The 24,843-nt window shown below is 47.0% G+C and overlaps 1 protein-coding gene across 8 annotated transcripts; it reads left to right on the top strand.

Moving 5' to 3' along the window:
- Positions 1-25: 25 nt before the first annotated feature.
- LAS1L (LAS1 like ribosome biogenesis factor) lies at positions 26-19,860 on the top strand. 8 transcript variants are annotated; one of them, XM_044937489.1, is made up of 14 exons: positions 29-436; positions 1,191-1,316; positions 2,299-2,368; positions 3,193-3,274; positions 4,125-4,415; positions 4,693-4,739; positions 5,599-5,708; positions 7,446-7,531; positions 7,870-7,941; positions 8,244-8,450; positions 8,806-8,953; positions 14,210-14,709; positions 17,517-17,637; positions 19,534-19,860. In XM_044937489.1, the coding sequence occupies exons 1-14, from the start codon at positions 75-77 to the stop codon at positions 19,643-19,645; spliced, it is 2,334 nt and encodes a 777-aa protein (XP_044793424.1). In that variant the 5' UTR covers positions 29-74; the 3' UTR covers positions 19,646-19,860. The 8 variants fall into 8 exon arrangements, with proteins under 8 accessions (XP_044793428.1, XP_044793425.1, XP_044793424.1 ...); XM_025276968.2 differs by having other exon boundaries at positions 30-436; positions 7,891-7,941; positions 17,487-17,637; XM_025276967.2 differs by having other exon boundaries at positions 30-436; positions 17,487-17,637.
- Positions 19,861-24,843: the final 4,983 nt, after the last annotated feature.

Raw genomic sequence — 24,843 nt, 5'->3', positions numbered from 1 at the left:
GCTTGCGTCGGGGTCACGCTCTCCCATTGGCTGCTGGTGCGGGCGGAGGTTTGGAGTGAGGGTAGCACGTTGCGATGGAGGCTGATCGTGAGATGGAGGCTGATCATGAGATGGAGGATGATCTTCAGTGCGGCAGCACAAGGCCTGAGCTCGATGTTGAGCCCGTTGAGCCCGATGTTGAGCCCGATGTTGAGCCCGATGTCCGGTCGGAATCCGAGATTGAGCCAGGTCTGGGTCCCCGGGGAATGGATCTTGTGTGGAGTGCGTGGTGCGGGAAGTGCGTCAAAGAGAAAGGGTCGTCGCCACTCTGGGCCCAGCGCATCGTGGTCGCCTGGCTCAGCAGGGCCGAGTGGGATCAGGTGATGGTGTATCTGTTCAGTGACGACTATAAATTGCAGCGGTACGCGCTGAACCGCATCACGGTGTGGAGGAGCAGGTAAGGCGGTTGGGTTAGCCCTCCTGCCTGCGTGCTGGTGGCACTTCACTTCTTTCTCTGTAGGATTTCTTAAGGCCTTACTATCTAGTCTTCTCCTAAATGCTTAATGGTTCTCCCACGCGTGGTTTGGGCATTGCTTGTCTCAGTGTGCCTGGGGGAAAGTCGCAGCAAAGCTCTTGCACTAATCCCATTTGCGGAAAGAAACGGGTGTGCCTCAACAGTCTTTTTGTCAAATCTGTGAGCTTTAACCCTTACCTTCTCTTATCTTGGGGAGGGGGTGGGTACTGAAGGAACTGCTGTGGCTGAGCCAGGCAGGGCTTAAGGAGTAGCACTCTAGGGTGGATTTCTATTCAAATTAGAAAGGGTGGTGGGAGCTTGCCTGAAAAACCCATGTTTGTTTGAATGGGGCGCTTTAGTTGGTAAGATTGAGTTGGGAGCAGACAAGGGACTGGTGTCTCCAAGAATAAGGTTTTTTTTTTTTTTCCTAGCTGAATGAGTTGAGGGTGAAAGGGGTGTGTCCACACTTAACTGTTGGTTGGTTGTGTAGCAGTTAGGCATCCTGTATACTGTTCGATCCCAGGGACATTACCTACCCACTCCCCCACCCCTATCTTCCTAGCTTCTTGATTTGTGTCTGTTAACACACTCTTTAGCCAGTATATAATTGGAATAACCTACAGAAAGCTAGATTCTGAGGTGGAGGGTGGGCCAGTGTAAAGGACCTTTATGATGGTGCTGGACTGTGGCCCTTTAGGTTAGGCAACGAACTCCCCCTGGCAGTGGCTTCTACTGCTGACCTGGTACGCTGTAAGCTCATGGATGTAACTGGTGGCTTGGGCACTGATGAACTTAGACTGCTCTATGGCATGGCATTGGTCAGGTAAGACCTACATGGGTAGGGGTGTGTGGGGGGTGGTTTTGAGGGTGGGGGGCATGGGGCTTGCACGATAAGCCGAGTTTGGCTTTGGGTGCTCCCTGAAGCAAAATGCCTTGTGTGTCCTTGTGTATGGGTCACCCTGTGATTGCTTAACTTGACAGCTGTTGGTAACCCCCTGTTAACACGCATTCCTCTTTTTTCCTGAGAGCCTTCTCTCCTCCGTTTTTCTTCCCCTCTCTTTGGAATATAGGGTGAGGGTGATTTAGACCAAATGGTCTCTTTGGGTCTCTTCCAGCCTTTACAGTTCGATTTATTTTCTCCCTTTTACTCTTTTACCTAGAGGAACCTTTCTGAATGCTTCGATGTTCTTGACCATGATTTAATGTGGTTTTTCTAATCCTACCCTTGTCTACACCTTTATCCCATTCTCTTCATGAACACTGAAAGTTTGCTGAGTTGTAGAAACCGAGATGTGGGCCAGGAGTTCCTGACTTACAGAGTGGGTCTTGCTGTCTCATGTACATCAAGAAAAAGGTTGCCTCTGAGTTTTCCATCTGTCAAAGTTTTTGCTTAGCTCATACTGTTTCCCTTGTTTGCCTTAAGGTCCTCCTTAGCTCTTCTTACCTTATCCATTGTTTAACTGTGCTCCCCATATCATTTGATGTAGTCACTTGTTCTAGCATTTATAACATATTATGTCCTAGCATAATATGTTATATTATGTCATGGTTATTTATCCTAGACTGAACTCTTGAAGGCCAGAGCATCTGTATGGCTGCAGTATAGGGCAGACTCTCAGTAATGTTGGACTGGATGGAACCATTCCTGCTCTGGCTGACACCAACCATAAGAACAGGACAGAACAGTCATTGGAAAGGTTGTGGAAATGCAAGGTGTCAGTAACTCAGCAAGGTGTTTTGAAGCCCCGCTGGTTTGAATAAAGCAGTTACTTGGGCTCTGCCACTTATTTCTCCCCCAAACTCAGGTTTGTGAACCTTATCTCGGAGAGGAAGACAAAGTTTGCCAAGCTCCCTCTCAAATTCCTGGCTCAGGAGGTGTGTATGATAAAGTGGCCTTGCTCAATTCTCTCTCCTCAGAAGGGCTCACTAAATGGGGCATTTAGTGGGTACAGTCAGACTTGTTTATCCCACCACTGTCAGCCAAGCCCAGCAAGAACCTCAGAGCCTCAGCTTTTAGCTTGAAGGAAGCAGACTTGCTTCCTTGCTCATGGCTGCTGTCTTCAGTGGGCTTGGCCTGCCCAGCTTGCTGGGAATGGCCCAGGTGAAGCTGAGGCACCCCAGTGCACCACTGGGTGGGGACAGGAAAGAGGTGGCAGTTTAAGTGTCTGCCCTCTGGCTGTTGACAGTCTGAGGGAGGAGACAAAGCCAGCCAAGCAGCATGAAAATATAAGACATTTCTGCTTTGAGTGAGTATATGAGGTGTGTAGAGGCCCAGATGGCAGATAGGTTCTCAGCCATCAAGAGAAGCTTCCTGGAGGAAGTCTGGAAGGGAAGGAGGAAGGAAGGGAGAAAAAGAAGGGTAGAGGGTACCCTGGGAGAGGAACTGGTACAGGCAGGGTGAAAGGAGGCTGAAGGGGATCATTAATGCTCATTCACAGGAGTCGTCTTCATTGGAGGAGGGTAGTTGGTGGTTGGGGGAGGCAAGTATCTTCTGATTTTCAGGATCACCTCCACAGAGCCTAAAGAGAATCAGGAGACCTGGTTTCTAATTTTGGCTTTGCCACTAAGACCAGAACCTCCTCTTAGGACCTCCGTTTCTCTATCTGTAAAATGGGGAGAAGCCAGGCTAATTCATCTCTGTGGCCCTTTCTGCTTTAATATTTTCTAATTTCTGCGCGCACACCCTCCTCCACAATCAGGTGAACATTCCGGATTGGATTGTTGAACTTCGCCATGAGTTAACCCACAAGAAAATGCCCCATATAAATGACTGCCGTAGGGGTGAGTCCCCAGGGAGTATACATATCACAGTTAAGCCCAGAAGCCTGGGCTGGGTGGCACTGTGGGGAGAGAGAGAGGGAGGAGGGTCTTCACCTTGGGTCAGAGCTGAGACTAGGGTGAGGCAAGTGAAGCATTCACCTTGGACACAAACTTTAAGGGGATGTCAAAAGCTCGGTAATCAAGATAAATAACATTTTAATATAGAAAAACTTATGATCAAAATACCAAACATTTTGAATAAAGATAGGATTAATAATACTGATTTCTCCTTTTGCTTTAGGCTCCAATATAGTGTGGCATGGCACTCTTCTGATCCTGTTTTGTTGTCTCAATTACTAAGTTTTTTGGCATGCCCTTAAATTTTGTGCCTGAGGAGGGGAATGGGGAGTGGGTTGAGAGGTGTGAACCATCACATATCATGAGTCCAGGAGTTCTTTGGACACCCCGTTCCAACTAAGAACCCCTGATTCAGCCTAACCCCTTCATGTTGGGGAAACAGATCTAGAAAAGGGAAGAGACCTGATTGGCTAAGGCTATGTAACTAGCTAGTGGGGCTGAGTCTCTATTCTTCCACTTGCTAGCCCCATTCCGTTTTTGGCGTCCCATCATCAAGTCTGGTATTAGTTTTTTTCTAGGAAATGTGCTGGTGAGTGGGAGGAAGCAAACAACAGGGGATAACCCAGAGCAAGAGGGGCTGTTTCTGGATTGTGAGATTTGTGTCTTCTTGGAGCCAAGCCTCTTTCCCTGGGGCTTTCCCATAATGTTTGCAAGATGAGACTGGGGGCCTGCTGAGGAGCTGCTTGCCTGTGACTGTTACTATAACACTGCTTTCCTTCCTCCCCTCTTTTAGGCTGTTATTTTGTCCTGGATTGGCTCCAGAACACCTATTGGTGCCGCCAAATGGAGAACAGCCTGAGAGAAACCTGGGAGTTGGAGGAGAGGGAAGAGACAGATGAAGCAGACCAAGAGGAAGATAAGAAAATTGTTGTTGATGACATCACAGAACAGAATCCAGAGCCTAAGGATGAGGAGAAAGGTGTAGAGCTGAATGTCAAGGCTGATGGAGACCGTGAAGGCAACAAAGACAGCAAAGAGGTTGATCCGCTTTTACAAAAGGCTCTGAGACATAAACAGTTGTATGGTAGGTGTCTGGTGCAGAAAGGGGCTCGTGAGAAGACTCAGGCTTATGATTGACTCTGGTTATTTCACTGGCTCAGTATTTCCTGTGGGGTTGTGTTGAGGCTTAGCTTAAAAAAAATTACTGTCAAAAAGCATCTTCGTTGAGTCCTGTGAAGCAAGAGAGCCAAGAATTCTAGTTCCCATTTTACAACTCAGGAAATGAGGTGAGGGGGCTCAAAATTCCATAGGAGTAGGACACATGGTTGGCTGCTCTATCTGTTCCCCTATTCTATTTTCAGAAAGAGCCCGAGAACTGCTGGTATCCTATGAAGAGGAGCAGTTTAAGGTAAGAATGTGCCCTTGACTTGGCCTGTTTTCACGTGCCTTGGCCATTTCTTCCCTCTTGCCAGCTAACTGAGAGAAATCCTGAGAAGGAAATTGAAAGAAAAGTGGCAAAGCTTGAAGGAACTTCTTAGAAATGGGGAGGAGGGGAGTAGGAACCAGACAAGAGAAGCAGAGTCCGGTTGGCTGATCTTCCACATCAATGGAAGGGAGCAGATGATGGAAGTTTGTGGATAATTGGCCCTACTGGGTAGTAGGGAACAACCGGATGTAAGTGGTTGCACAGACCTACTATATAGCAGCTGATCAGCAAATGGCGTCCAGGAGCCTTCCTAGATCAGGTGAGCTTATGGGGTGCTATTTTAGCAGGAAGGGAGGTAGCTTACAAACCATTCAGCTCAATCCTTCCTTTTCACAGATGAAGAAATTGAAGCCATGGATGAGTGAAGGGACTGGCCCAAGGTCACATATGCAGTTAGCGATAAAACCAGGACAAGAACCTGGGTCTCCTGATTCACCTTCTTCATAACTCATTGCTTCCTCTCACCCCTTAGTCCAAGGGTCTCTGCCGAACTCCAACCAAATGCCCCCATTGGATATCTGTGTATTGGATTATCTCGTTATTGGGAGCTGCAGGGAATTTGGGGGGTGGGGAGGGAGGAAAAGGAAAAAGACAAAATCTGGAGCTTGAGGGTCAGGATATTTTTAGTTGCAGAGCCAATAGGGACATTATGAGCTCACCTCTACCCTGCCATATCCCCTGAAGGGAAGTGCTGAGAGGTCCTATGAGAAGGAATCCTGGAGGGATGGGGGAGGGTTACCTTGCTGAACTAGCCTTCTGATGGGACCCTCTTTGCTGGCAGGTGCTGGAGAAATATAGGCATTTACCTCAGGCCATTAAAGCGTGGAATAACCTGTCCCCACCTGTAGAATGCATCCTGGCAGAGCTCAAGGGCATTACACTCGAGAACAGGTGTGTAACTAGGTAATCAGGGGCTGCTACTCTTCTAGGGTAGAGCGTAGCAGCCTCCCTGAAATTGGTTTTCATATCCCAGCTTGCCAGTTTCTGCTGTAGGAAATTCCAGGGATAATCCTGATCCCCCACGGGTGACCCTGTATTTCGCATGATCCACTTTTGTAAGCCCTGCAAGCTATCAGTTGTGGTTTGCCTAATCTGAGTCACTGAAATGGCTACAGGCAGTAATGTTTACTGTCATGCATCCCCTGGCCAGCTTTGTTTCTCTGTGTCCAATGGTACATGAAACTCTTGGAAACTGGGAAGAGCCCTGAATCTTTTGCTTTTTCACTACCTGTCTCTTATCTGAGTTTGAGATAAAAGATATATGGTAGGCACTGCTGGTCTCTTAAACCACTGTGAGAGGGTATCAGCATCCCCTGGATAGTTGTGGTTGAGGGGACAGAGGAGGGGCCTTCCCAAGGCCTGGATTCTTGAAAGACTGAGTTCCCACTGACCCACCCATTATGGCCATGAGCCTTATTCCCTCCCCCGCCCCAAAGTAGTACTCAGTTCAGCCAGAGCAGACAGTGTCTATCCATTCCTCTCCTCCCTGGCTCTTGGGGCTTGCTACCTAAATTCAGCTGGAAAGGGCTTCGGGAAGAGGTTGGAAAGAATTTGGGATGAAACTGACAGTATAGGAAGGTGGTGTAGGTGACAGAGTGTGCCTGGGTAGCAGGCAGTACCTGCAGCGCAAATTAGGATGATCTAATGTTAGATTAGATCTAATGTTAGATTAGGATGTTCCTGATGTCTTTATTCCTAGGACACTAATAGTTCAGATGGTGTTTTTAATCAGTGTCTGCCCAGCCTAGGCTTCTTAGCTGTACCCGTCAGGAAAGAGGTGAGTGGTGACTACCTCAGTAGCTGGGAAAACTATCATTGTGTTATACAGTAGTGTCTGCCTGATCCTGCTGAGCAGGCAACTGGTTGACTGTTTTAAGTGCTATTCCTGGATATTGACCTGAGGAGACAGGAGGTGGATAGGACAACTCTTTCCTCCTTGAGCCTGAGCATGACAACCCTCCAGACGTTGAGACACCTTGAGAGCTCTTGTTCCGCCTCGGCCCAGTCAGCTAGGAGAGACTCCCTTAGGGAACTTCTAGCTTCAGAGGAGACAGCTGACAGTGATTTTGGTTTGAGCTAGATGGGAATGAGAGATTACCCCTATTGCTTAGGCTTCAATCTCTGTAATCTTGGTTCTGGGTTCTTGCAGTCCATAGGAATGAGAATAATATTTGGTGCAGCAATTGAGTCCCCAAAGTTTCTGCTTCTAAGATTTGAATGAAGGCAACCAGGGAGAAAGGGAAGGGTAGGAGACTGGACAACTGTCAAGAGAAAAGACTGAGCAGGACTTTGACCCTATGACCACAGGCATTTAACTCCTTTGTGGGCCTGGGACTTTCCTTCATCTGTGCTTTTGGGCTTGTTCAGCTACTGCTGCCTTTGTTACGGGCCTTAGATTAGTATGTGCTTGGTAGATGCTTGTTCAAAACCCACTGAACCCAATTTTTGGCTGAGCCCTTGACCCAGGAGGCAGGGGCCTGAAAGCCAACTGTCAGCTGCCTTCCTTTTTTTCCCGTGCTGGTTTGGGCTTTGAGTCAGAGGCATTGGCAGCCTTGGGAGTGGGTAGGGGAGTAGAAGGGGGTCTTCTGCCTGCTTCAGTTTACTTAATTTAGTGTCCTCTTGCTCCAGGGAGGCTGTGCTAGATGCTTTTCTGGATGACGGCTTTCTCATCCCCACGTTTGAACAGTTGGCAGCTTTGCAGATAGAGTATGAAGGTAGGGTCCTGGAGACTCACTACAGCCTTAGGGTATGGGTATCCTGGATAAGAACACCAGGGGTGGGCTGGGTGGCCCTGGACGGGGGGTAAGGGCTGTTTCCTGCCATTCCATAGCTACTGGAAGCCCTTCCTGGTGGAGCAGAATGTAGCCCCACTGAAAAGTAGTTGTTGGTTTGGGCTATTCTTAGGTGGCCTGGAATTGGGTGGGGTGAGATGGGGTGGATTGGGATTGGGGTGGGGGTCTTAATGCCATTATTTTGCCATATTAATTGTGATTTAGCCACTTGCTAGAGAGCTAGAACAACAGAACTGGAAGGGCCTTGTAAGGTCATGTAGTGCAACATCCTCATGTTACAGATGGGCAGACTGAGGTCCAGAGAGGGGAAGGTACTGACCCAAAGTCACACAGTGAGTTATTGACAAAGCTGAAGCTAGAACCAGAGCTCTCTTTCTTTTGTACTCTGTATTCAGTCAGTTGTTTGCCAGATACTAACTGGTTTCTCTCCCTGCTGTTCTGCTCTCATGTTTCTTTTTGTTCTGCGGTGGCAACTCTGTTATTATTGGGGGGGCCCCCTCTTCTTCCTCTCTCTGCTGGATTTCTTCCTTTCCTTCTCTCCCTCCCTCTTCTCTCCTCCTCCTTCTTCCCTCCCTTCTTTCCTCTCCCTCCCTGCTTCCCCTTTTCCTGTCAATGGATGTTTCTCACAAACCAGAAAACGTGGACTTGGATGACGTCCTGGTGCCAAAGCCGTTCTCTCAATTCTGGCAGCCCCTGCTTAGGGGCCTGCACTCCCAGACCTTCACGCAGGCCCTGTTGGAGAGGATGCTGTCTGAGCTGCCAGCCTTGGGGAACACTGGGATCCGGCCGACCTACATCCTCAGATGGACCACTGAACTGATTGTGGCTAACACCAAGACTGGTGAGGAAGACTAGTCCTAGCCCCAGGGCTTAAAGCAGCCCAGGCAAGAGCATCTGCTACTGTCCTCATACTGAATAGCACCAGGCAGATACATCCCGTGTTAAAGGCTAAACCTTTAAGGTCGGCCTAGGAGGGCCCTGCGACAGCAGTGGACAAATCTCCCTTCACCTTTTTCTTCTCAGAGCCAAGTAAACTGGGCTGGGGCCAAGGGTTCTGAATGCTTTGAGCAATGGGGAGGTTTATAATGAGGAGTTGAAGTCTGGGGGGACAGGGAGGGACAGCTAAACTTTCTAGATGCAAGATTGGGTGGGTGGCTTTCTCTTTCCTTCTTCTCAGGCCCTGTCTTCTTTCTCAGGACGAAATGCCCGCCGGTTTTCTGCCAGCCAGTGGGAAGCGAGAAAGAACTGGAGGCTCTTCAACTGCTCTGCCTCCCTTGATTGGCCCCAGGTGGTTGAGTCCTGTTTGGGCTCACCTTGCTGGGCCAGCCCCCAACTCCTTCAGCTGTAAGTCTTTTGAATACCATCCAATAAGAGGGTGAGATGCTGCAGGCCTCAGGGTCACAGGCCTAGAATTGGTTGGTTGCAGAGTTGGTTGAGCCCTTGCAAAGACCCACCTCCTTGCAAAGATTTCTCCTCCAGATGAGAGAATTATTCTGAGTCCCAGAGAGGGAAGGGGTAGGATATATTCTTGCCTAAGATCACAGAGATTAAGAAGTGGCTGAACTGAGTCCAGTATGAAAATGGATAAGACACCCCCATACAGTGCTTAGCCCAGTGGCCTGTACAGAATAAGTGCACAATAAATGGTAGCTGCTGTTGATTATTGAACCCATTTCACTGACTATGCCCAATGATGTCTCTATTATCTTCCCAAAATGTACCTCTCATAGGTGCTTAACAACCTTCAGTGGCTCCTTATTGCTTTCCTAATGAAGACTAGGCTTCTTAGCCTGACATTCAAAGGTCTCTCTGCTTCTGCCCCAACATATTGTGATAATCATACCTCCTTGACTCCCCTTTGCTCAGTCCACTCTGAGTGCTATAGTCAAAATGAATATTGCACTGGTTCTGTAGATACCTGTGGTTGTCTCCCTTTTCTTTTTTCTGTCATTTCCTGACCCCCACACCATTCCCCTCATACTCATGGAAGCCTTTAGGACCCAATTCTCTTCCTGCTTTTTGGAGCAGTATTTGTTTCATTTGAGTGATCCATCTGACACTGCAGTTCCTCAACTTCAGTGACCTTCATCCTCCACTACACTGAGCAACTCATTTCCATTACTCAAAGCTGTTCCACCTCTGAAAGCTTACATCCCAGCATCCCACTTTGTGACTACCACCTCTTGTCCTACCATTTCTTACCCTTGCATCCCATAGCATCTGTTCTTTGCCTGCATCCTGACCTCCAATCCCTGCATTTCTTACCTGCCTCAATCTTGCTTCTCCTCAGTCCTGTCTTTGGTTGATCAGTTCAGTCACCCATCATCAGCACCCTCCACTCTGCCCATCCTTTGGCATATCTGATTTACAAACAGCCAAGCTGGAATTGATCCTTCCCAGTCTGCTTCTCCCACTCCTCAGCCCAGGTAGCTGAGCTCTGCTGGAGAAAACCACATAGCCCTGCAGATTGCTGCCACTGCAGAGGTATGATTTTTGATCTCAGGCCAGGTCTCAGTTTGGCTTGTCTGAGCTATTTGTTTTCTGCCCACTTTCTTTCTCTCCTGTTTCTTGACTGTTCTAAACCCTTACTAGTCACCTCAAACCCCTCCCCCATTTTACCCTAACTTCCTCGAGCACATGGAGGCCTCTGGCAGGGCCCCTATGACCTGAGGTCCAGACCTCATGAGCTGATCTTCGGCTATGCTCAGCACTGTCACCAGTCTCAAGGTGAGGTGCCCTTACCCAACCTCAAAGCCTACTCCTCCACCTGTTCTTTGGAGCTACCTCTACCAGCATCCCTGGGGCCTCACCCCAGCCTCTCCCTTGCTCTGCTGGCTCTTGCTCTTCAACCTGTGAACTGTGTCTGAATTTTTCTTATCTTAAAACAACAATCACAACAACATAAGCCAAATCTCCTTTGACCCTGCATCCCTCTATTGGGTTATCAGCAAATTAATCACTCCTTTCTCTCCTGTCAAAACATCCCAGAAAAGTAGTCTACATTTAGCAGTCTCAATTTCCTCACTACTTTCTTACTCCTCAACCTGCTGCAATCTGGCATTCACCCCTAGAGCTGCTTTGACCTGATTACCAAATCCAGTGGGCCCTTTTCCATTGCCTGTCTGCTGCATTGATACTGTTTGCTACTCCTTCCTTGAAATGCCTGTGCTTTTTTTTTTTTAAAACTATTTCCTGTAAAGTACCAAGGCCCAAATCTCTTTATCTAACTCAGGCCTTTCCCCAGAAATTCAACCTTCTGTATTTTACTGCATGCCAGATACTTCCCCTTGGATGGCCTCTAGGCACCTTACTGTGACTGAAAGAGCATTAGTTGTCTTACTCCCCACTCCGGCCCCAAAGTGATCTTCCTCCTCTGCTCCCTGTCTCACTTGGTGGCAGCACTATCTACCCTGTCATTTTGATTCTCTCAAGTGCTTCTCAAATCTGAGATTTTCTCGTCATGTCTATTTCTCCTAGTGTCTCCTTCCCTCTATCAGACTAAGCTTTTCAAGGGCAAGGGCTCTGCATTAGCCATCTGTGCCCCAGCACACTTGCAAGTCCAGGCTCCAAACAAACCTCAGCAAATATTGTTGAACTAAATTATACTCTGCTGTCATTGCCAGCAGTGTTCTCTTTGGTGGGAATTGAGAAATAAACGAAGCAGGAGTCTGGATGCTTAGACCGTTTTAGTCCCCCCTTATCCTCTCCTCATGGAGTCAGAAAGTCTTTCGTGAATCCTAATGACATTTGGGTCACAGTTGTATCTTATAAGTAACTTAAAAGAGAAAAAAGTAGCCTTGTTGACAAAGTCATCACGTGCAAGACCTCCAGGAGATAGGACTGAACCAAACAGCTAAATCTCCAAATTTGTCTACTATAGACTGAAAATGATACAAATGGGTGGGAGACTGGGAGGAGAACCAGAAAGTCCTAGAGGCATTTAAGCAATTCCAGCAAGAGAAAAAAATAAAGGAAATTTCAAAGTTCTGAAGGAATATGGCATGTGTATGTAATGGGGGAGGGAATGAAAAGAGCAGCATGGAGAGGTTTGGATAGGTGGCCTTTAAAGTACTTTCCAGTCCTAAGTGCCTGCAGAGTGGAAGCTGCTGGTCTTGGAGAAGTCTGGACCACAGGGATCTCCAAACCCAAGCATACCAGAGGGATGCGACACATGCCAGCAGTAATAGCGGCTCACTTGGGTATGATTTCTTGTACACAGATCCTGCCTTTCCTAGATAATCAGTGAGTCGAGTCCTAATCACACCATTACACAGGTTGTGAAATGGGATTTCCTCAAGTATTATGCTGCAAGTCAGTAGTTAAGTCTTCAGGTCAGAGCTGGGACCAGAATGCAGATATACTGTCCTTCCTCCTATGTTCTTTATACAGTGTTCCATTAGATTGCACATATAGAAGATGACTTTTATTTTGCCCAGAGGAGAAATAAAATATACCATTGGCAGTTAAGTGTCAGACAAGTATGCTGTGTTTGTAGGAGCTTTTTCATTTTACACAGCAATCTTTTGGAGTCATAGATATTACAGACACTGAATTTAATAGATAAGAAAGACACTGAGGCTCTGAATAGAGTGAAGTGACTTATCTAAAAGTCATAAATTTGTTAATGGTGGGACAGGGATTTGGGCCCAGGGCTTATGAGTCCAGAGTTCACCTTATTTCCACCAGTGTGATCTGTGACCTTCTCAGTCCCTAGATGTGACCAGGCAAACCTGAGGAAGGAGATGGATTTTAAGATTCTTATCACCCCTATACCTCAGTGGTCAGACTAGACAGCTTAAGAGGGTAATAATAAACAGTAGTTATATGGTGTCTTACCAAGATCAAGTGCCTAAGAATATTTATTATTAATCATACTAATGGACCACAATGAGAGGGAAAAAAATTTCTCTCTGGCTTTGCTTCTTAGTAAGGCTGGAAGGTTGTTGAGAGCTTTTTTCCCCCACCCAGCCAATATCAATTCAGTTTGAGCCAGTGCCATCTTAGAATATGAAATCAGCCCTGCAGAGAGGGTCTCCCAGTCTCCCAGTAGAGTCACTAGCTCCCAGCCCTGTCCCAAGCAGCCAGTGACCAGCAACTACACCTATGTGGCCGGTTTGCCTGTGGGCCCCAGAGAGAAAATAGCCCACTGAGCATATGGCCCTTCCTTCCATGAACAACCTACAATTCAAACTCGATACACTTAGAAGGAAACTATCCATCTGTGCATCCTTCCCATGCCTCCAGCAGTGATCAGGTGTCTGCTAGGTGCCTGGTTCTCTGTGAGGCTCTGCAAAGGATACTCACCCTCTTCCTCCCCAGGAGCTCTCCTTCCCAGTGGCTTTGTATCTGATGGTAGTTTAGTTGTTAGCACTGTTCTTTGTGTGCACGATGTGATCATCTTTAACTTTCCTCTGCCTGCCCCCTACCATCTGGTCACCAAGCCCTGCTGTCTGTCTGTCTGTCTGTTCTTAACAGCTTCTCTCTCCCCATCTCCACTGCCAGTGCCCTGTGTGAGTCCTCACTGACTCCCTGGTTCTCCCTGACTTCAGGCTACAGTACCAGGCCATCCTCCATATGGTCACCCTGGCGATCTTCAGAAAGGCAGCCTTCACCTGTGCTCAGAAACATCCGATGACCCCCTCCACCCAACATCAGATCAGATCAGATCAGTTGCTCAGTCGTGTCCGACTTTTTGTGACCCCATGAATTGCAACACACCAGGCCTCCCTGTCCATCATCAACTCCCAGAGCTCACTCAGACTCACGTCCATCGAGTCAGTGATGCCATCCAGCCATCTCATCCTCTGTCGTCCCCTTCTCCTCTTGCCCCACCCAACATACACACACCCTAACCTTTGCAGGCTTCTCTTGCTCGCACAGCTCCTTAGCAAAGCTCTACTCCTCAAGCCAGGCTAGTCTCTGCATACACACAGTCCTGTGTGCTTGTTCTTGTCTCTGCACAAAGCCCTCCCTTGATCTTTCCTGCCCACCTTGTGCTCTATGCTTCCCCCCAGCTCTTGTAGTGCCCAAGTCTGCAGTGCTTATCTGGCCTCCCTCCCACACCCTGCTTTGTCTTTTCAGCTGCTGCTTTTCCTCCATTCCAGGCTTGGCTGTAGTTGTTCCCAGAAAGGGATCACACTTTGTGTTCCATGAGGAAGGAGTACCGCATACTTCCAGTATATCTTTGTAGCTCAGGATAGATTGCCTAGCTAAAGAAAGGGATCTGCCATTTTCATGTCCAGCCCTGCAGGCATGTTGGCTAGTTTCTATATTTATATAGCATTTCAGTACGATTAGTAGCTATCATTCATTGCTTGCTCACTATGTGCCAGGCACTCTATGTGAGCTATCCTATTTACTTCATTCAACAACCCTTTAAGTTAGGTACCATTATTGTCCTCATTTTACTGAGAATGGAAGTGAACCACAGAGATGAATTATAGAGCTTGTTCAGGGTCCATGGTCCTGTGTTCTGTCTGTTCTTCTGAACTGCCTTTCAGGGCAGGTCTGGAAGCTCAGAGACCAAATTCAAACTGGAATTTGGGTATGAAGTGACTTGAGATTTTGAATCTTTCTTACTCCATTCCTCCCTTTGCTTAGCATCTTCAAAGCCATGGGGCAGTTCCTGCCAGACGAGGAGCAGGAGAAGCTGCTACGCATCTGTTCCATTTATACCCAGAGCGGAGAAAACCTGGTGCAGGAGGGTTCAGAGGCTTCCCCCATTGGGAAGTCTCCATACACAGTGGACAACCTGTATTTGATCCTCAAACCAGCAGGCTCAAGCTCTGGGGCTGAAGGAGAAGCCCAGAAACAGGAGGAGCAGGGCGACCTGAATGATGTCAAGGAAGATGAGAAGGAGAACAAAGAAGCTGTGGAAGACCAGGTAGAAGAAAATGAAGAAGAAGAAAATGATCACCAGAAGTGGGAAGAAGAGGAAGATGATGGTCACGATGACAATGATAATGATGATGAAGATGAGGAAGACAGGATGGAGGTGGGACCTTTCTCTACAGAGGAAGAGTCCCCCATTGCCGAGAATGCCAGGCTCTTAGCCCAGAAAAGAGGAGCTTTGCAGGACTCCGCATGGCAAGTTAGCTCAGGTAAGAAGCCTGTTAACCACTTCTCCCCACATCTGTCTTCCCTCTCTGGCTGGCTCTTGAAGCTTCCTTTCACCCTCAAGAAAGGATGGCAAGTAGCAGGAAGTAGCCAGCATGAGGTAGTATGTGGATTACAGCTGGTTTCCCTCCCCCTTAGGATGGTACATGTGAGCATCAGGGACCTTAGCACTGTCATGCTGCCAGCTACCCCATGCAGAGAGCGCATTCAGAGGAGTTGGTGTGGATGTAGGCACTGGGCAGCAAAACAGAAAGTGACAATTTGGGGGTGGATATATGTGTGATTCTGCATGTGTGTTTTGCATGCAGTGATTAGGTGCAGGGAGCCAAAGTATAGTGCTGTCTGTGTATAAGTGAATGTATATGGACATGTGGAGGCTGAGTGGTAACAGGACAGGATTTTTCTGTATCTATGAGAAAGAAGGAACCCGGAGGTATTCAGTTAGAGGAAGTGGAAATGAGATCAGAAGAGGGGGAATAAGGAATAGGACAGTTTTTTGGTGAGCGTACAAGTTAGTGAGACAAAGCCAGTAGGAAGCAGGGGACTTGGATGATAGGTGAGGGGAACATGAATCTGTTCCTGAGGGTGATGAATGTCCTCGTTCGGGTTGGGGAGCAGGGACCTTAAGGCAGGGGGATGCCAAAGGAATGAAATATCTGAGGTGTTGCACATAGGCATGTGTACACACTTGAGGCAGGGGTAGATGTTGGGCATAGCCTGTGTCATGGAGCCTGGGGGAGGGAGGGAAGGAAAACAGCTGGGACTGGGTGTGGTATGGGGTAGACATGGTAGATTATAGAGGGAGAGGGGGAGGCAGTGAAGGAGCCTTAGGGTAAAAATGAAGTCTTTGCTTTTACATGGATGGAAGGGCTAGGACCCTGGGTGCTAGGGACCAGGGAACATGTTTATGTTTGCATGTATGCACATGGGTATGTGCCTGCATGTGCTGGACACACCAAGGCACAGTGACAGAACTGTCTTAGGATAGGGAGGACTGTGCTTGAAAATATCTAAAGAGAGGGGCAGTGACTGAGGAAAAGTGTGTATATGTGTGTGTGTGTGTGTGAGTGAGAGAGAGAGAGAGAGAGTCAGTGAAGTAGGGGGAGGGAGGGAGAGAGAGTAAGGGTTGTAAAAAGAGAAGGTGTGAAGTGGGCTGTGGGTACATCTGTGCATACATGGTCATATATGTTTTTGGAAAAAGAGAAAGGGTTGCCAAGATCCATGGGGACCAGGAGGCATATGTATGTGGCAGAGAAATGGAAGCAATAAGCGGGGGAGTGATATGGAAAGGCCTGAGAACAGGCAGTGAGACAGCCATCCATAGATGGCCTGTGTGGTCTGTGCTATTACTGAGGGGACATGTACAAGGGTATAAGGCTAGAGGGTCAGAGGCAATGATGTAGACATAATTGGGAGCATTAGTGATGGGGAAGGAAGGAGGATGGTCAGGTCAGTGACAGACATGGAGGGAGTGGTCCCTGTGTACAGAGGTATCTTTGTATGCATAGGGCAATGCAGTCACAAATTCCTTCTTGTAAGAGAACCAGGGGTTAGGGGATGATGAGGCAGAGGTACATCCCTTCCTGAGGGAGCTCTTTGAGTAACATAAAAGTTTGTAGTCCTGGGTTGATACTTTCCAGAATGCCAGGGGAGAGTTCTTTGGGTACCAGGGAGATGCAAGAGGCCAGAAACTAGATCTGTTTGGAAGAGCTCACCAGTGAAGGCTTTGCTTGCAAACACTGAATGCACTAGTGTAAGGATGGGGAAGGGATTTTTTGGGGGGGATTTAATATAATACTGTGTGGAAGGTACTTAAATGATAGGACATAATAGGTGGGGAGTGCCTGACATCATCCATTCCTAAGTGGAGTATGAGGGGCTGGGCCAGGGGATGGTGGTGGTATTGTGAATGGGGAAAGCCTAGGGCATTGAAATCTTTCCCTTTCCCCCTCGCTGTTGCTTCCTCTGTATGTGTATATACATATGTGGGGATGCAGGGACATTAAAATTTCTGTATGAGAAAAATTTGTGTATGAGAGGCAGAGAGTAAAACTGGAAACATTGAGTGGAAGGTTAGGTCTGTGTGCTTATGTATGTATATTTAGGTGTCTGTAGGGTGTGGGATATGCAGTGAAACAGCCCTTCCTTAGAGAAGGGATGTTCTTTGTATATGCATCTGGGGGCAATAGGACCTTGCAGTGGGGAGGGAGAGCATGATACCTCTGAGAGAATATTCACCTTGAGGTAGTATGTGGGCCTGTATATGTATATCATATGTATCTCTCAAGGCAAGGCCACTAAGAAATGGTGTGGCTCTCAGACATATTGGGGGGACATATGTATGTAGGATATCTAGGTTATTCGGATATACAGAGGTATCTGATTTTGAGGAGGAGATGCAATGGGAATTCTGATTGTGTAGGGACATGTTTGGCGAAATGGAAGAAGAGCAGAGAGGAACAAAAATGTCTATAGTTGTGTACATGGTATGCAGGGCACACATGCAGGCTGTGGTGGGGGTGCTGCTTGTGAACACACAGAACAGCCATGAAGATTGTATGGGGTGCTATGGAAGAGATAGGGAGCACTAAGGTGGAGAAAAGCTCATGAGAAATGACACGTAGAGGAGTGGGGTTGGAGTTACACACAGAACCTGTGCTAAGTGGGGAAGTAAAGTGGGTAGATGGACAGGATAGGTGGGCTTGTGCACCCATCAGAGAACCAGCTCATCAGCCCTCTCTTGCCTCCTTTTGCTCCACAGAAGATGTACGATGGGATACTTTCCCCTTAGGTCGAATGCCAGGTCAGACTGAGGACCCAGCAGAGCTTATGCTGGAGAATTATGACACCATGTATCTTTTGGACCAGCCTGTGTTAGAGCAGCGGCTGGAACCCCCAGCATGCAAGATTGGGTGAGTGCCCATGGCAGCAGAATTTCTCACCCCTTTCTTTGCCTCCTGCAGGAGGGAGGAAGGGAGGGAAGGAAGAACATAGAATGGGGTCAATGGGGGAGGTAACTTTCCCCAGTCAGGGTCTAAATGAATTAAATATAAGCTCCAGTCCCTGGCTGGGCCCTTGCCAAGACTCCCAGCCCCTAGTGTGGAGGGCCAGTGATGCAGCCCCACACAAAACTGGCTTGGCATCCCTCTCAGAAGCGTCTGGTTTGTGTGTGCATACGTGCGTGTGTGTGTGTGTGTTTGTATGTATGTGGGTGTCTGTATTTTGGGAAGGGTCTATAGCTTTCAACAGATTCTCTAAAGGGATCCACTACTAAAAAGTCAAGAACACCCGGGTGCTCTAATTCAACTCTTCATGTTCCTGAGGTGAAAACTGAGGCTCAGAAAAGTGTAGGGATTTGAGCAAAGTGCACAGAGTAATCAATAGGCCTCCCTGCACTGTCCAGGCATCTTGGTAGCAAGGCCTATGCAGGGCTCCATGCTGTCCCTCAAAACTCACCTCTGGATCACAAGTATAGGAGCCCTTGGGTCATCAGGGAGCCAGGAACCAAGCAACCCTTGCTGAGGGGTTCTGCTGGTAACACAAAGGAGCCCATCCAGAGGGCCTGTACATTCTGGAACGTGGGGCTTTTGTGACCAGGATAATCCTGTGAGTACAGACAGAGACCTCTGTGGGCCCCTGAAACAATCTGTCCCTGTGCCACCTGCCCACTTCATAGGAGATGAGCCCCTCTTCCTCTAGGCATTCAGAGAGTGGGTTATGGGACGCAGGGAACCCATCAGCATGCCAGGCCCAAGGCAGTGTTGTGGACTGTTGTAGGTTGGGGCAGCAGGCCTCTTGGAGAGGAGAGGAAGCAGCTGGGGAAGCCATGTGGTTTGTAGTTGCAAGTGGGTCCCATATGTCTTGCGAGAGAGACCTCCTCTCCTTTGGGTAAGGCTGTCTTGATGAACATCAAGTTATCAGGGGTGAAGTGTGGGCAGGTAGAGCTATTAAATCCAGAAGGAGGCCGAGTCCTACATCCCTTGCAGTAGGGAGAATTCTTTAGCTGGGGCTGGCATGCCCACTCCTGCTCCTTGTCTCAGCTCTACTCTGACTTGTCTGTGTGACCTTGAGCAAGTCCCTTCTCATCTCTGAGCCTCAGTTCCCTCGTCTGTGAGATGGTGAGTGATGGGAGGGGATGAGGCTAGATCATCTCTAAGGGTTTTTCAGCTACATTAGTATAACCATGGATCTGCCTGAGAGGAAGGATGATGGCTTTGCTCTTAACTTTCACTCTTATCTACCTGGAATGACTTGACCTGCAGGAAGAAAGGGAAGCAAAGAGTATTCTGAGCAGGGCCAGGGAAGGGGAAGGCAGACTTCTCCCTAGGGTAATTTTGCAATCCTAGGATGGGAGCTGGGCCAGGCCCTGCAGCCTACACCTGGCCAGGGGCCCCTTAGTCAGCTATTGGAGTGGGAGGGATCCAGCCCACTGTCCTCTGGGCCCCCAAGATCTAGCACCTTAGAAGAAAGCCTTTTAAGGCAGCCACTTTCAATACCTCCCTAGGAGTGGGATGGTATGGTCTCCCTTTCCTACTTCAACCCAAATAGCTCTGCTTTAATCTGATTTATGTACTGGGGTTCTAGATAAAGTTTCATTTGAAAAGTTCTATTCCTTTCCCTCTTCCTTCAACTGAGGGGTGGCTCTGCCCATCTTGAAGTGGTTTCTTAGATATATTCCAGTCTCTTTGTAAAGCCAGGCAAGAGGGGAGGTCCTTCCTATAGACACACACATCAAGCACCCTTAATCCCTCCAGAGCCTAAAACTGCCTCCTTCCCTGACTGACCACTCTTCTCCACTCTCTCTGTAGCACCCTAGGCCTGAGCTGCAGCAGTGGCAGCAATGACAGTGGCAACTTGGACCAACTTCTCTGGAGCCAGGAGGAGCTTCATATGCTCAAAACTAGCGTACAGCTCTTCTGATGACTGCCCTGGTATAGGTGTTCATTAAGTGTTAGTGGGCCAATAGCCTACCCTCCTTTGCTCCCCCAGTGTACCTACCTAATGCTCCAGAAAACAACCTGGGAGATAGTCTTCATCAGCCATATCAGCTCAGCTTTCCATCATAGTAGAATTTTGAATATATGTTGCTTTGTTTTATCTTGAAGAACAATAAACAGGCCACAGTTGTTTTGTGAGATCTGGGGTTGTGTGCTTCTCCCTTTATTCTGGGGGCTCCTGAGAAGGTGGGATCATAACAGCAGAAGTGGGTCTACTGCCCCTTTTAAGCCTTTTTTCTGACTGAAACCATTTTTACTCCCTTCACTCAAATGTAATGTGGGGCCAGCTCACTTAGAAGCATCAGACCTCGGAAGAGACATTGGTCATAAAGCCCAGCCAGCATCAGGGAAATCAGCTTGGAACCTCCCTGACAGCTGGAAGATCCAGGTCTTCCTGTTGCTACCCAGCATGCTTCTGATCCATTTCCCTGCCTTCCCTCACTGGGCACCAAACAACAGTTGCAAGCCAAAGAGAAATCTTCCTTTGTCACTTGTCTACTCCTTTTGCCTTGAAAAGATAAAATGGACCTCCCTGTGGTGGGCACTGGAGCAGAGAAATGTCCTAGGGACTGACCCAGAGCTTTTCTGTGGTCACCGAATTCCTTCAGACCCTCAATGCCTACCCTGTCAGCCCTGAGCTGTCAAGAGACAGGGATGAATAAATTATGTTCTCACCCCTCAGACCCCTCTGCCCAGTGAAAAAGAACAAAATTCACCATTTACGATAACCTGATGCTTTGGTTAAGTGTCTTAAGAAAGCCCTGGTGTACACGAGTTCTTTGTTTTTCTCCGGTGATATTTCCAGGGTGGTGGTTGGCTGAAGGTAAGATTGACTATAATATCCCCCACCCCAACTCAGGAGAGTGATAGCTGGCTGAAAGAGTGGGCACCTGCAGGGCCAGGTTGGGCCTGCACAAGGAGAAACGGGGGACAGAACCAGGTCATATTCCAGCCAAGACGCTTGCTCCGTAAATGACTGAGATGAGGAATGATGAAGAGGAGAAGGCATATGCTATAAAATGCTAAGTAGGAATTGAATGGAAGTGTCCTGCCAGAGACCAGTCAAGGTTTTAAACTTGAGTTAGGACACTAGGGAGTTCACTAGAGGATATCCTGAATATCTTTGTGGGTATGTGTATGTAATCATTTTTCTAGAGCTAGTTCACAGATTTAATCAGATTATTGAAGGGATCCATGAGCCCAACAGCCCCAAAGGTTAAGATTTCCTGTGCTATGTGGACCCAACCATCAGGCATGGGCAGAACAGTCTGCACAGGTTAACACACGGGTAAGTTTCCCTCCAATTCTTCCCTCTCCTGAGAAATGCTAAGTCTTAGCAGCTAAAAATGTCAGAAGAGAGCCCTCAAGGAGCATCTAGGCCACATCTTGTCAAGGGATTTGCAAATATATATTCTGGGACACAGCTTCAGCATCTGCTCTGAAGGAAGATGCTGCTGCAAACCCTTGGTTCCTCTCCAGTGCTTCGCACCCTGGATTTTTATTGTGTATGTATTGGTATCATATATAAATTTTCTATTTTTTCAAAATGGGCTTTGATGCTAAAAAAAAGTTTGAAAATCTAGTCCCCCAATTTAATACATTGAGACATTAATTCAGAGAAAAAGGGTAGGGGTTTGCCCAAGGACACAGGTTAACAGTTTGGTGTAGATCTGAGTTTCTGGTAATATCAGTACCACCTGGGTAATTGTTGTTTAGTTACTAAGTTGTGTCTGACTCTGTGACCCATGGACTGCTGCACACCAGGCTTCCGTATCTCCCAGAGTTTGCTCAAACTCATGTCCATTGGGTTGGTAATGCCATCCAACCATCTCATCCTCTCTTGGCCCCTTCTGCCTTCAATCTTTCCCAATATCTTTTCCAATGAGTTGGCTCTTTGCATCAGGTGGCCAAAGTATTGGAGCTTCAGCTTCAGCATCAGTCCTTCCAATGAATATTCAGGTTTGATTTCTTTAATGATTGACTGGTTTGATCTCTTTCCTGTCCAAGGGACTCTCAAGAGTCTTCTCCAATACCACAGTTCAAAATCACCAATTCTTCAGTGCTCAGCCTTCTTTATGGTCCAACTCGTATCCAAATATAATGGCTGGAAAAATCATAGCTTTGACTATATAGACCTTTTTCAGCAGGTTGATGTCTCTGCTTTTTTAAAATTCTGTTTATATTTGTCATAGCTTTTCTTCCAAGGAGCAAGTGTCTTTTAACTTAATGGCTGCATTCATTGTCCCCAGTGATTTTGGAGCCCAAGAAAATAAAGTCTGTCACTGTTTCCATAGTTTGCCCATCTATTTACCATGAAGTAATGGGACCAGATGCCATGATCTTCGTTTTTTGAATGTTGAGTTTTAAGCCAGTTTTATCACTCTCCTCTTTCACATTCATCAAGAAGCTCTTTACTTCATCCTCACTTTCTGCCATTAAGGCAGTATCTGCGTATCTGAGGTTGTTGATATTCCTCCTGGCAGTCATGAATCCAGCTTGTGATTGATTCATCCACCCTGGCATTTTGGTATGATGTACTCTGCATAGAAGTTAAACAAGCAGGGTGACAATAGATAGCCGTGATGTACTTCTTTCCCAATTTGGAACAATTCCGTTGTTCCATGTCTAGTTCTAACTGTTGCTTCTTGATCTGCATATAGGTTTCTCAGGAGACAGGTTAGGTGGTCTGGTATTCCCATCTCTTTAAGAATTGTCCACAGTTTGTTGTCATCCACACAGTCAAAGGCTTTAGTATAGTCAATGAAGCAGATGTTTTTCTAGAATTCTCTTGCTTTTTCTATGATCTACCAGATGTTGGCAATTTGATCTCTGGTTGATCTACCTTTTCTAAATGCAGCTTGTATATCTGGAAGTTCTCAGTTCATGTAATGTTGAAGCCTAGCTTGAACGATTTTGAGCATTACCTTGCTAGATGTGAAATGAACTCAGTTGTACAGTAGTTGGAACATTCTTTGTCATTGCCCTTCTTTGAAACTGGAATGAAAGCTGACCTTTTACAGTCCTGTGGCCACTGCTGAGTTTTCCACATTTGCTGACATACTGAGTGCAGTACTTTAACAGCATCATCTTTCAGGGTTTGAAATAGCTCATCTGGAATTCCATCACCTCCACTAGCTTTTTTTGTAGTAATGCTTCCTAAGGTTCACTTGACTTCACACTCCAGGATGTCTAGCTCTTGGTGAGTGACCACACCATCAAGGTCATCCAGGTCATTAAGATCTTTTTTTGTACAGTTCTTATGTGTATTCTTGCCACCTCTTCTTAATGTATTCTGCTTCTGTTAGGTCCTTGCCATTTCTGTCCTTTATTGTGCCATCTGTGCATGAAATGTTTCTTTGGTGTCTCCAGTTTTCTTAAAGAAGTCTCTAATCTTTCCCATTTTATTGTTTTCCTCTATTTCTTTGCATTGTTCATTTAAGAAGGCTTTCTTATCTCTCCTTGCTATTCTTTGGAACTCTGCATTCAGTTGGATTATCTTTCCCTTTCTCCTTTGCCTTTTGAGTCTCTTCTTTTCTCAGTTATTTGTAAGGCCTCCTCAGACAACCATTTTGCCTTCTTGCATTTCTCTTTCTTTGAGATGGTTTTGGTCACTACCTCCTATACAATGTTACAAACCTCTGTCCATAGTTCTTCAAGCACTCTATCAGATCTAATCCCTTGAATCTATTTGTCACTTCCACTGTATAATCATAAGTGATTTGATTTAGGTCATACCTGAATAGTCTATTGGTTTTCTGTACTTTCTTCAATTTATGTCTGAATTTTGCAATAAGAAGTTCATAATCTGAGCCATAGTTGGCTCCACGTCTCATTTTTTTCTGACTGTATAGAGCTTCTTTATCTTTGGCTGCAAAGAACCAATCTGATTTCAGTATTGACCATCTGGTGATGTCCATGTGTACAGTCATCTCTTGTGTTGTTGGAAGAGGGTGTTTGCTATGACCAGTGTGTTCTTTTGACAAAACTCTGTTAGCCTTTGCCCTGTTTCATTTTGTGCTCCAAGGCGAAACTTGCCTGTTACTCCAGGTATCTCTTGTCTTCCTACTTTGTTTTCAAATCCCCTGTGATGAAAAGCACATCTTTTTTTGGTGTTAGTACTTGTTAGACATACAAATTACTGAACCTCACTCCAGATCTACATCAGAATGGTTGACAGTGGCCAGCAATCTGGTTTAACAAGCCCTTCAGGTAATTCTGAAGCACACTAAAGTCTGAGTTGCTCTGGTGTAGAGGAAGAAGCTACCCAAAAATATAGGTTCCAGGCCTTGGAAGAAAAGAGCTGTGATGAACCTAGACACCAAATTAAAAAGCAGAGACATCACTTTGCTGACAAAGGTCCATATAGTCAAAGTTATGGTTTTTCAAGTAGTCATGTATGAATGTGAGAGTTGGACCATAAAGAAGGCTGAGCACTGAAGAATTGCTGCCAACCCCAAACATTCTTTGGAAGGACTGATGCTGATACTCCAATACTTTGGCCATCTGTTGCGAAGAGCCAACTCATTGGAAAAAGCCCTGATGCTAGGAATGATTGAGGGCTGGATGAGAAGGTGGTGACAGAGGATGAGATGGTTGGATGGTGTCACCGACTCAATGGACATGAATTTGAGCAAACTCTGGGAGATAGTGAAGTACAGGGAAACCAGGCGTGCTGCAGTCTATGGGGTTGCAGAGTTGGACACGACTGAGCAACTGAACAACACACTCTACCACTTAATGAGAACAACCTTCAGCAAATCATGCCACAGTTTCTTCATTTGTCGAAGGAGGATATTTGCCTCATGGGCTTGTAAAGATCAAAAAGATCATAGATATGAAGTTTATCTTAAAGCTTGGTATGTGTGATTTCTGTGGATTCATGCCAGGGTTGGTAGCCTTGAACTCAGGACTCAAGTCTTCATATAACCCAGGAAAAAGTGCTCTTCCGTAGCCCTCAAAGACTGACCTAAAGATGAGAAGTAGGCTACTGAAGCCCATTTCTAATTCAGGTCCATGGAGAGTAAGGACCAAGGGTCGTTGTTGGTTGGAGTCCTCCTGAAACCTGAGATTTCTGAAGCCAGGTTCATGGAAGAGCAGATGCCACTGTGATAAAGGGCTCAC

The sequence above is a fragment of the Bubalus bubalis genome, chromosome X (genome assembly GCF_019923935.1).
Source record: "Bubalus bubalis isolate 160015118507 breed Murrah chromosome X, NDDB_SH_1, whole genome shotgun sequence".
Lineage (NCBI taxonomy): Eukaryota > Metazoa > Chordata > Mammalia > Artiodactyla > Bovidae > Bubalus > Bubalus bubalis.
The sequence above is the reverse complement of the archived record's forward strand: the minus strand, read 5'-3'. Positions and strand labels throughout refer to the sequence as shown.